The sequence below is a fragment of the Nomascus leucogenys genome, chromosome 7b, assembly GCF_006542625.1.
Source record: "Nomascus leucogenys isolate Asia chromosome 7b, Asia_NLE_v1, whole genome shotgun sequence".
Classification (NCBI taxonomy): Eukaryota; Metazoa; Chordata; class Mammalia; order Primates; family Hylobatidae; genus Nomascus; species Nomascus leucogenys.
Genome location: NC_044387.1, coordinates 53211753 through 53224185, shown reverse-complemented (window position 1 = coordinate 53224185; position 12433 = coordinate 53211753). Strand labels below are relative to the sequence as shown.

The window sequence follows — 12433 nt, the reverse complement described above, 5'->3', positions numbered from 1 at the left end:
CTGGGATGAAGGACAGAGGATGGAAGGGAGTTTCTGCTTATTAAACACCAACTTGGTGGCAGGCCTTCCAATGAGCACTCTAGAGTGCTAATTTGCTACAGATGTTAATTCTTCAGCTCTGCAAAGGGAATATTATTAAAGTCTATTTAATGGTGGAGGGGCTGAGACTCGGAGACTGTAACTTGCTCATAGTCAGGAACTAGTAAAGGAGAGGTTGTATTAGAAAACAGATCTACCCTTTACTTTCTTGAAGTGTGTTTTCCAGGCCCGCTGGTCAGGCCCTGTTGAGCTCTCTGAGCCCACCACATGCTTCTGCTCTCAACCTGCACTCTGGGGGGCCTAAACCCCAGACCTTCTGTTCTCCTCATTATAGTTCATCAGTTCTGCTTCATGCTTCCAATAACTTGTTCTGTGATAGGAGACAGTTAGTGTGTTTGGCAAATCTATGCTGGGTTCTTGATATTGTCTGTTTCATTGCCCTGATGAGAAGCCATCTGACTTCAGTCCACTGGGCACTTATCTGTTCAGTGAGTATTCATTGAGTACCTACTATGCGCCAGGCACTGTACTAGGTGCTGAGGTTCAAGAAGGACAGAGACAAGGGTTATGTCCTTAAGAAGCTCACGGCCTAATGAAGGGGACAGACACCTTGCCAAGATTATATCTACATAATATGGACTATGCCATGGGAGAGGGAGATTTGGGTTCTGTGAGATAACAGTAGAGGGGCACCTGACCCACCAGGAGATCGGGGAGGCTCTTGTGGCAGGCAATGCATGAGCTGAGTCTTGAAGGATGATTAAGAAGAGACAGGAAACATGGGAAGGGTGTTCCAGTCGGAAGGAATATCACAGACAAAGGACTAGAGTTGCGAGCTAGCATAGTGTATGCAGAAGAGCTATAAACCATTTGGTGTACAAATTGTGAAGAAAAGGAGGGAAATAAGACCAGCAATGTAGGCAAGACCTATATCATGAAAGGCCATGTAAGCCAGCTAAGGCATTTGACTTCTACCTTGTAAGGCAGAGGTCAGCAAAGATCTTCTGTAAAGGGCCAGATGGGAAATATTTTTGGCTTCGTGGATTATATGGTCTCTGTTGCAACTAATCAGTTCTGCCACTGCAGTGAAAACACAGTCATGGTCAATATGCTTTTTCAAAAAAACCATGAGCGTTGCTGGGATCCAATAAAACTTTATTTACCAAAACAGGGCAAGGGCCAGATTTGGCCTGTGGGCAAAAGTCTGCTGACCCCTGCTGTAAGCAATGAGGAGCCACTGAAACCAGATTTTCCTTTTAGAGGAATCAAACTGGCTAAAGTATAGAGGATGGACTAAAGGAGGGTGTTGTTGAAAGGTCTTTGCCAGAGTCTAGGAGCACAATTATGGTAGCTTGACTTAAAGGTGTTGGCAGTGGGGGATGGAGAGAAGCAGAAAGAGTATTTGTTTGGGTTGGGGGGTAGAATACAAGACTTACAGATTCGTTGAATATGGGGATGAGAGAGGGGAATGATAACCTAAGATAACAAGGGCTCCAACATAGTGCTTTATGAATGACAGAACCACTCAATGATCCTGATAACACAGGGCTGGTGGGGCGGGATGAATTTCCTCTTGGACATGCTGAGTTAAAACATCAGGGAGATACCTGGTTGGTGATCAGTGTAGACAATAAGATAACATACGTAAATTTAAAACTTGGGAGAATATAAAGGGTGTTCATCTGTATTTGGGGGTCACTGCTGAAAGCTGCAGAGCCAAACTCACAAAAGGAGAATTGCCTGCTATCAGGTGGAGAGAGAATCAGCCAGGTGAGGACAGTAACCTGTGAACCATGGCATTTGGAGATAAGGTCGTGAGGCAAAGACGAGGGAAGAGAAGTTTGAGGAGAACCAAGGAAGAGAAATCTTGTCAAGGCCAAGCAGATAGAGTTCCATGAAATGTTCAAGAGTGGGGAAAAGTCCAGGAAAACATAAAGACTAGAGAGTGTCCCCTGATTTGTGTCTCTGGAAGCTGCTGACACAGTGAGCAAGGTTTCAATGGAGTGGCAGGGCAGTCTCTGGACTGTAGTAAATTGAGGCATAAATGTGGAGTAAGTGAAGATGGTATCTATTAACAACACATCTGAGAAGCTCGAATCGAAAGAAGGAAAAACAATAACTCAATAGGACAGCAGGGTGATGGACGAGGACACGGTTAGGATGGGGAGGACCTCAGCTGTTTATAACCTCTGGGGGAAGAACTGAAACAAGGAAAGTTGAGGACACAGGAGACAGAGGTGACACTAGATGAATCAGAGTGTTTTAGGGGGAAAGAAGACCCGGATCCCAATTAGCTTCAGACAGGGCAGGACTGGACCTCATCTTCTGAGACCAGAGGGAATATGGGGGCGGATAGAGATGAATGCATATACATCACAGCAGAAGTTAAAGCCATTATTATTTTACTTTGAATGAAACAGAAGTGGAGGTACCTCCTGAGAGTGATGGAGAGAGATCAGAGGGAAGTCAGGATGGTTTGGAATAATTGCCCAGGAAATGAGAACAGCGACTGCCCGATGACAACACCTTGGCAGTCTCTACAGCTAGGTCGTCATGCCTGTCAGTATGTGGACCTTGCAGAACAGGGTGAGTGACCATGGCGAGGGTTTTATTGGGCTTGGGGTGAGGATCTAGAAAGAAATGAGGCTTAGACCCTGCTCAGGAAGCCCAATGTGTTGTAAGGGTAAGAAGAAGTTGGGAGAGCCTCACTGCCCTCGCACTCTCATCCACAGAGCAGTGGAAGGAGGGCGAGAAGGAGAGGCCAGGCATGCAGCAGGGACTGACGTAAGCATGCCAGACCCTGGACAGCCCAGGCACCACTTACGGCCAGATGTTAAGAGAAACTCCTGAACAAAGTGCGACTGCCACCACCCAGCCCATAAACTCCCTCTCTGTGGCCACAAAGGTAATTTAGTGTCTTCATCTCCAGAAGCGCTTGCATTTATCAGCGGCAGCAGCACGATTCCTGGGCTGTAAATCGTAACGCTTTAGGTGTATTTCTCTTGAGTTGACGTCCCCTTATAAATAATGTAGGGAAAGCTTTTATTTTGTTGGCAGAAGACTGCTTTCTCCCTCTCTTCTGTTTTTAGAGTGACCTTCTTTCTCAGTCAAATGGGATAGATCCAAGAGGCTCATTTATTGGGTCTTCCCACGCACCAGGTAATATGGGAGCAGGTATAAATAGGAGTCCTGTTCTCTACTATGATACACTCTCCTAGCAGAAAGGACACTCATATCTATTAGAGTTTAAAATGCAAATGCCCTTTGATCCACAGAATCATTTACCCATGTTTATAAGGATGTGTGTTTTTCAAAGCTTGACAAGTTAATGTCAAATATCTGGAAAGCACCTAAAAGTGAAATAAAGACACTATAGTTAAATAAAGCATGGCAGCTTGTGCAGGAGTTACAAAGAATGAGATGAACTTATGCATACTGGTAAGGAAAGATCTCCAAGGTGTATTGCTGAGGGAAAGAAGTATATTGTGAAAATTCATGAAAAGCATTACACATAATTATATAATTCATGTTTTTTAAAATCCCACAAATATGCTATATATTTGCTACAAGTACATGTATATGTTTATGATATATACATATAGAAAAAGATATAGAAGGATATACACCAAACTGAAGATGATGGATCCTTCTGAGAAGGAAGCTTAAGACTGCAGCGGTGGCCAAGGGGATTTTACCCTTCTGATATATTTTAAGTTCTTTGAGAGGAAGTATTCATAGATTGCTTGTGCAATTAAAAAGAGCTAGAAGTCAAGACACCTGTACTCTGTGTCAGTTCATACTATAAATTTGGATAAGATATTTCCCTCTGCAGACCTCAGGTTTTCCCATCTATATACTGAGCGAGTTGGGCTGGATAATCCCAGTGGTCCTTTGCAACTCAGAATGCCTTGAGTCCTCAAGCTGTAAACATATTCAAAGGAAGGGGTTCATAACTTTTAGGGCTCAATGTCATAGGATCTGGCGCTCAGTAGCACTTTGTCTTGGCTGAACATTGAAGGTTGAATAATACTCCTTAGGCAGTTTTAGTACTAATAAATAGAGGTCAGATTTTTCCAGTAAACTTTACCAGGTGAGTGATCTACCTCCTGGATGAATGTCAGAGAGCTGTGGTGGCGTGGCAAATCAAATAGAGGCTTTGGTGGGATTCCGACCTAGGTTCAAATTCTGGCTCTTCCACTTACCTACTTTGTGCTATTAGTGAACTACCAACCCTCTCTGCGCCACAATCAGTGCTGAGCTGTGACCAAACACAGTTAATATTTCTGCCCCAGCTTTGATGCTCTCGTCAGTTATTCATTCAACAAACATTTATTGAGCACCAACTGTGAGCCAGCCCTGGGGATGTGGCCATGAGGAAGACAGCAAGAAATCCCTTCTTACAGATGTGTAAGTATCTCCCTTGCCTCCTGCCCCCTCCCTGTTCTTGGTGCAAGCACTTTCACTCCAAACAGCAGCTGAACATGCCCAAGAACTTGGAAGGGAAAAGGGAAGAGAAAAGGGAAAGAGACTCTGGATAGGGCTCTCTGGGAGATGCTGAAGACCCACCTTGCCTGAGGGGCCACTGCAGGAGCTGTAAGACCATCTATGCATGGATCAGTTGCTCCCCCTTCTCTGAGTCTCAGATTTCTCTTCCGTAACATGAAGATAGACAGTGAAGTCTATCTCCTGGGATTCCTCCGGGCATCAAATAGTTACTAATGCTGATAAAAATGGCTTATTTTTTGTAGCTCTTTCTAGGTGCCAGGCTCTGAGTAAAGAGTGGCTTGTGCATCACCACATTACCCCTGACAACAATCGTGATTTACTCAGGAGGAAACATGAACAGAGAAGTTAAGCAGCTTGCCCAAAATCTCACAGCTGCAGATATGCAAATAAAGAATTGGAATATTATTTTTAATCTATGTCCGGGTCCATACATAGTAAGCATTTGATAAATGCTTATTGAAAGTTATATGTACTGGTTTGTCTTGTTGTCCTAAAAGAGTTTACTTTAAAAACTATACGTTGTATACGTTTTCCTATAGATTATGCTTTCTAATCCAGTGCTTGAGAATTCAGTGAATTTGGAAGCAGCTAGAACACCGATTAAAGATGAATCTCTGTATAGAATAACAATTCTAAAACTTTTCAACAGGCCATTACAATGTAAAAAGTGCCCACTTTTTGTTATTGGACAATTGCCAATTATATCTTAAACAGGTATAGCAAATGAAAAAAAAAAAAAAAGAATTGGAATCCAGCTCTGACGTCAGATCCTGCACCGAAACCATAATACCCTATCATCTCCCACTCAAACAGGTGCCAAACAACTTAGGTTAGGCTGCGATTCATCGGTTAGGATCCTTATTATCCACTCTAATTATAATTATGAAACTTGGTTATTATGTTAATGAGCATTCACATTCTTCTCTGGCTGCCTCCAATTCTCCTGCTGCCACTGGCAGACAGGCTAAAGCAAAGGTATTCAGTTTTCAGAAGAGATAAAGTCCTCATAGTTTGGAGTTCACAGAGGACACAATTCCCTTCTTCATACAGGCCTTTGTTTTTAATTAAGAGCAGTAATCAGATAATCTTGCTTTAATTAGCTCCCCAGAAGCAACCCATTCTTGAAGGCTGTCTTTGATATTTTCTACATCAAGTCTTTCAGCCTAAGATTATCTGCAGACATGCACCAGACATTTGCCGTTTGCCAAATATGCCCAAAACTTTAGCATAAACTCCCACTCCCTTCTTTTTGTAAAGACAACCCCTGCATCAAAGCAAACACATTTTGAGTCAGGAAGGGGTTGTCTGGGTTTGCTCCGTGATTTTTCCAGTCTTATCATATTGGTCCTTCTGTTCACAAAAACTGTGTGCATCTCATCTTAATTATGCATCTCTTAATCCATAATTTCTGACTTATGGCCATTAACTCCTAATTACAAGAGGGCCGCCTTTGAAAAGGGAAACCAACTGAGCTCAGAGAAATGGAGCTGAAAAGCAAGAAGGAAGATGGATGATAGAAGCTGTGCAACTAAGGGTGAATCCAAAGGCCCATTTATTGGAGGCGGTTATTGTTGGCAATTCTGTAGATTTGTGAGGCTGCCGTATCAGGCCACACCTGAATTCATCCCTTTCTGTGGTAAGGAAATTATACAATTAAAAATAAAGCTAAAATTCAAATAAAGCTAAAATCTCCAGGTGATAAATCCTCTGGCCCAATTTCTTTATAATGATTTTCCATTAAAAAAACTTAAGTGAATATGTTTATTAAAAATTTTTTGAACCTGTAAAACCTGTAATTACCCCATAAATTTTTTTTTTTTTTTTTGAGACGGAGTCTCGCTGTCGCCCAGGCTGGAGTGCAGTGGCGCAATTTCGGCTCACTGCAGGCTCCGCCCCCCAGGGTTCACGCCATTCTCCTGCCTCAGCCTCCCAAGTAGCTGGGACTACAGGCGCCCGCCACCTCACCTGGCTAATTTTTTGTATTTTTAGTAGAGACAGGGTTTCACTGTGTTAGCCAGGATGGTCTCGATCTCCTGACCTCGTGATCCGCCTCCCTTGGCCTCCCAAAGTGCTGGCATTATAGGCGTGAGCCACCGCGCCCGGCCAATTACCCATAAATTGAAAAAAGAGCATGATGTGCCTTAAGTAGAAGGCAACTATAACAACTATTACTATTTTTTAAAATGTTCACCCTGTGCTACTTAAAAATCTGGAAAACCATGCTCTGGAGAGGACTGCATTAGGTCCTCATTGCTTCAACCATTTGGATCAGTAAATAAAATTATATTCCATGTATTGCAGATGAGGAAGTAGAGGCTCAGAGAGGGTAAAGGATCTGCCTAAAGTCACACAGCTAGGAAGTGGCAGAGTTATACCTCAGACTTTCAGGACCATGCTTGTTCTTGCCTATGCCAGAGACAGTGAAAGACTTGAACAACAACTTTCAAAGTCTGAGATTCTTCAAGCTATTAGCCATCCAGAGGCAGCAGGGAGATACTCTTACCTGGGGCTGAGGATGTGGCTGCTGGTGGCTGACTGTCGAGAAGGAGTCCTCATAGTATCTGTGGCCAGAGACAGAGTACAGCTCAACCAGGACTGCAGGCTGCCCTCTGGCTGGGAGCTGAGGATGGAGATGTTATCCCTAGAATAAGATTGCAGGACACCATCAGCACAATGACAACCACAGTAACAGCAATAATTAGATATTCACCCATAGCATAAGCCAGGCATTGTGCTAAGTGATATACCTGCATAACCTCACTTACCATCCCAGAGAGGTAGGAGCCAGTGCTGTCACAGTTACACAGCTGGAATTACTGAGATTTGGAGAGGCCAATTTAGGTCTTGGCCAAGGTCACCCACCTAGTCAATGATGAAATTGGGATGCAAATCCCGTTCCTTTTTATTTCAATGCCCATGCTATTAATCATGACACTCTTCCTTAGGGAGATACACACTCAAATACAAATGTTGAGGTCTCTCCAATTTAGGAGTAAAGTTTGGCGTTGAATTTGATATGTTCAAGGAATATATCAAGTGTGAAGGTCTTAACTCCTTCCTTATCTTATCTGGATCATCTTTAAAACAGGGACTCTACTTTTATGTCCCCTGATTCTGAAAGTGGCACAGAAAGGGAGGGGGTCCTCACAGGTCCTCAATGAGACCACATAAGTTGATATACTCACTCAACATTATGTATATGTGTGTGTATATGTATGTGTGTATACTTGTATATTAATATTATTTATATGTGTGTATGTGTATATACATTATAATATATAGTTTTTTAATAGGATGCTCTATTTATGCCAAGCACCAGTTCTTGCCCACGTGAACTTAACATTTCTACAAATAACAGTAAAAATTTTAAAAATTATTAATGTTTTATAGAGGTACAGAGGGGAGGTTTTATTAGAACCTGCTCTCTGTCCCTCTATAAAGCATTAGTAACGGTAGGTTCCAATAAAACCTACCCTCTGTGCCTCTATAAAGTATTAATAATTTTTTCTTTCAAAGAGGAAGCCTTGATTTGCTTCTTGGAGGCCTAAGGAAAGACATCAGGTAGTGAAAGTTGAGCTACATCTTCTTTGAAGGCTAGGGTTTGGCTACGCAGGGACTGAAGAATGGAATTTTGGGTGGAAGGAATCATGTACACATAGATACGGAGGTCATAAAGGTCGGGGCATAAACAATATGGAAACCAGAAATCACATCTGGAGGGGAAAGCAAGGGTCTGAATGTGCAGAATACAAATGTCAGTGTAAAAAGTCTATTCTGGGGCAATAGGGAGCCATTGAAGGTGTCTGAGGACAGTAGCATGAGAAGGCATAGGCTTCTTTCTGTCTAAAAGAACTAAGGCAGTTCAATATGATGTTCCTAGTGCTATATGTTATGACCATGAAGGCATTAGTCTCATGGGCATCACTGATAATTCTCCAAGTGGACATGGATGTTCCCTCTGCAAATTGGACAGAGAGAGCCAGGGGCTCACCCTTGTGAGCTGCTCGGTTCTACTTGGGGTTAACTTACATCTCTTTTCTGCCACTGCTGCCACAATCCACTGCCGTCTGGACACTAGTAAGAGGCACAAGAAAGAGTGTGTTATCCTCATGCTGCCAGGGGCTTGGAAACATGGTTATTGACGTTAGACAGACATGAGTATGAATCCCACTTCCAACCTTTGCCCCTGTGTGATCTCAGGGAAGTCACTTGCCTTCCGTGAGCTTCCTTTCTTCCTTCCTAAAATGTGGCAAATAATGGGGCTCTGTTGTGGAGCAGAGTAAGTGAGATAACCCTTGTAAAGATCTCAGCATGGTTCCTGGCAAATAGATAGTGCTAATTAAGTGGTAGCAACCATTACTGCTACTCTTGTTTTAGTACAACTAGTACTGCTATTATTAATAGCATTGTTATTGCTAACAAGCAAGGCATTAGCTGTATGTTCTTCGTGAGTGCTAGCAAATCAGACATGGAGCAGGGCAGCTTCCCAGGGCATTGTGGGAAACTCCAATACTAATTATGATGGTAGCTGTTCTTTAGAGAGCATCCCTCCATTCAACAAATAAGCTACCCACACAATCTCATCTACCTACCCCATGTGTCTCCATTTTAGAGATTAGGAACCTGACACACTTGTCTAAGTCACACAGCTTTTGATCCCGGGCCTGTTAAGCTCATGCTCCTAACCAGCATGCAATTGTTCAGTGGGTGGGTGCAGACAGCCAAATCGCAAACCTCAGACACCTAGGACATCATTTTAATCTGGATCGTCAGGCTGGGGCTTCTCAGTATTCTCTGCTGTAATCTGGACAATTCCTCTTTTAGAAGATCAAGCTGTTTCCTCTAAGAGCTGCACCTGCTGCTCCTTGGCTCCCACCCTCAAAAGCCTGTCACCCTGGGGGCTTCTATTTACATGCATTTGTCCAGGCAGTGACCAACACCCCTTCTGGACCAAGAACAAGACTTATTCATCCTTCTGCCCCAAAGCTCAGCCATACCAGAAGTTCTCAGACAATGCTTGGTGAATCCAACAGAAGAAAAGTCAGTAAACAACAGCCATGGGCCAATTCTAGCCTACCATTTATTTTTATAAATAAAGATTTTTGTCTGTGATTGTTTTTGCAACATCACAGTAGTGCAACAAAGACAATATGGCATGAAAAGCCTAAATATTTACTATCTAGCCCTTTTAAAGAAAAATTCTCTGCAACGGAACAAAAGCAGCTTTTGTGAATGGCCTTCTAGGAGGCAGAATAATGGTCCCCAAAGATGTTCACATTCTATTCCCCGAAACAAGGGAATATGTTTCTGTACAGGGAAAAAGTTTTATTGGAACACAGTCACCCTTCACTTACATTTTGAGTACTTCCTCACCTACTTTGACTAAACACCAATCTTTACTTGAATCTAGCACTCAGGAAAGTCTTTATAGCCCAATAGCTAATCAAAGCGCACACTGGCGTTAGTTCTTGTTCACTGTTTACCCTGGCTGGCTCCATGAGTACTAGCCCCATGGGTGGACTCGGCATTCAGATTCACCTTCTTCCAAAGGGCTCTTCCCCAGCACTAGAGACCCATTCACTTCATGATGTCTAATCATGCTGGGCATCTTCTCATCTCCTTACTCTTCCGCATGTTCCTGCTCTCTGACCCACTCTGTCCATACACAGGGCTGATCTGTATGGACAATATCAATGGGTTCCCTATCCCATGGCTTTATCTTGGACTCAGCCAATAGGGAATGCAGCTGATAGTTGACAAGAAGGAGGGAAGAGAGGGAAGCTGAAGTACTTATTGTCCTGGATTTCTGGATTTCTCTCTACTGCCTTTCCTTGTGTTGGTTCCAGCTCTCAACCAAAGGCCAGAGCTCCTCCTATCAAGCCTCTCTCTCACACTCTTTCTTTCTGGATTCCAGCAATTGCACCCTTTTCTCCCTTCAGACCTTGCAGGAGTTACTGCTCTCAGTTGCTGCTATTCCCTAGGTGCTGCACCATCTATACCTTGGGGCTTCCTTACACCTTTGTAAATAGTCCTTTTATTAAGCTCTCTTCATTTAGAGTGCCTTTCAGTTTCTGCCAGACTCTATTACAATAGCTAATCTCAATGCTTTTTCTACCTTAACAGGAAGATCTGCATTTACTAGGCCAATAGTTTATATGAGGAAGAAGCAGACAGCAGGCATGACCCAACACTGCACTGCTAACTACTGTTACACCCTTAATCACAGTGTCACAATGTGGGGGAAAAAAAAAAACAGTGAAGAATCTAAAGAGGCAATCTTATAAGAGCCTAAGATTATCAGCAATCCTTACTAGCTCCTCCTAAGCTTCTGATCTGGAAAAGAACTAGCCACAAGGACAAATAAAAAAGATGAAAGTATAGCTGCTTATTAATCCTACATTTTTATAGTATCTCCACACTGGTTGCTTTTGCCCATGAACCTGTTTCACTAAATTTGCACAGAATATCTAAGGCTGAAGTCAAGACCCACCAGGTGGTCTGTTTGTTCATTCATGATGAAATACTGTCCATACCAAGAGTGATATCTGACCTGGACCCCATGCTTCTTACCATTTGAGATGGTCTCCAAAAAAATGAGAGTATGTTTAAAACAAGGAGGCTGAATTAAGAGCTTCTGGGAAGTATAGCTCACGTTTATTGTATAACAAATGCTGAAGGCACCTAACACCTTTATCATGAGATGATCTGCAATGAAGTCTTCGGGACAGGAGATTTAAAAAAAAAGGCTTTCAGGCAGAATCAGTGGGGAGCTTTGTACTGTCTGCTCCTGAGAAGTATTAAACCACATGGGCAGAACTCACTACCATATTGACTGCACGTCAGTCACAGGTTATTGGTCCTGGGAAGTACGTGAGTTTGTATACCGTGGTACATGGAGCCCTCGAGGTCTGGGAGACCCCATGAAAAGTGTGGGTACCAAGGGGTCAAGAAGAGAGACCTAGGAGGAAGGATTAGCCCAAAACCTTCCTCTCTCACTCCAATCAGAGGATGGCTGCACTCCATCCTAAGCTAGAATTTTGTACATGAGTTTGCTTTGGTATAAAAAAGGAATTCTACAATAAGGAGGACGTTTGAAACACATTGGCCCTTTTACCACGTGAAGAAAGTGTCTCTGGGCTACAAGCTCCACGAGGCAAGTCCATGTTTGCTTGTTCCCTACTGTACCCCCTGTCCCAATTCATTGTTTTCTGCTGAGTGGGCAGAGGCCCAAAGGGCAGATGACCTGTCCACGGTCCTGATTCATTTGGTGATACAGCTGTCTGGGACCCTCATCTCCTGACATGCGGTCAGTGGTTTTCTCTCCCCTTGGTGCAAGTGGCTTTTTAAAAAAAGAACTTGGCCAGGCGTGGTGGCTCATGCCTGTAATCCCAGCACTTTGGGAGGCCGAGACAGGTGGATCACGAAGTCAGGAGTTCGAGACAGCCTGGCCAATATGGTGAAACCCTGTCTCTACTAAAAATACAAAAATTAGTCGGGTGTGGTGGCATGTGCCTGTAGTCCCAGCTACTGGGGAGGCTGAGGCAGAAGAATCACTTGAACCTGGGAGGCAGAGGTTGCAGTGAGCCAAGATCAAGCCATTGCACTCCAGCCTGGGCGACAGAGTGAGAGGAAAAGAAGAAGAAGATGGAGGAGGAGGAGGAGAAGGAGGAGAAAGGAGGAAGAGGAGGAGGAGGATGAGGAGAGAAGGAGAAGGAGGAGAAAGGAGGAAGAGGAGGAGGAGGGGGAAGAGGGGGAGGGGGAGGAGGGGGAAGAGGGGGAGGGGGAGGGGGGGGGAAGAGGGGGAAGAGGGGGAGGGGGAGGGGGGAGGGGAGGAGGGGGAGGGGAAGGGAGAAGAAGAACTTGAACTTGTGCCAGGAATTTGTAAACA

General features: G+C 43.8%; 1 protein-coding gene across 1 annotated transcript in view; it reads right to left on the bottom strand.

Moving 5' to 3' along the window:
* The window catches only part of MYO18B (myosin XVIIIB), a 269290-nt gene that overhangs the window by 20013 nt on the left and 236844 nt on the right, over nt 1–12433 (bottom strand). Inside the window, exons 40-41 of the mRNA XM_030816000.1 lie at nt 8575–8619; nt 7049–7186 (exon numbers count right to left, since the gene is read on the bottom strand). Of these exons, the coding sequence (XP_030671860.1) occupies nt 7049–7186; nt 8575–8619 (183 nt within the window). The remainder of the gene's footprint in view (nt 1–7048; nt 7187–8574; nt 8620–12433) is intronic.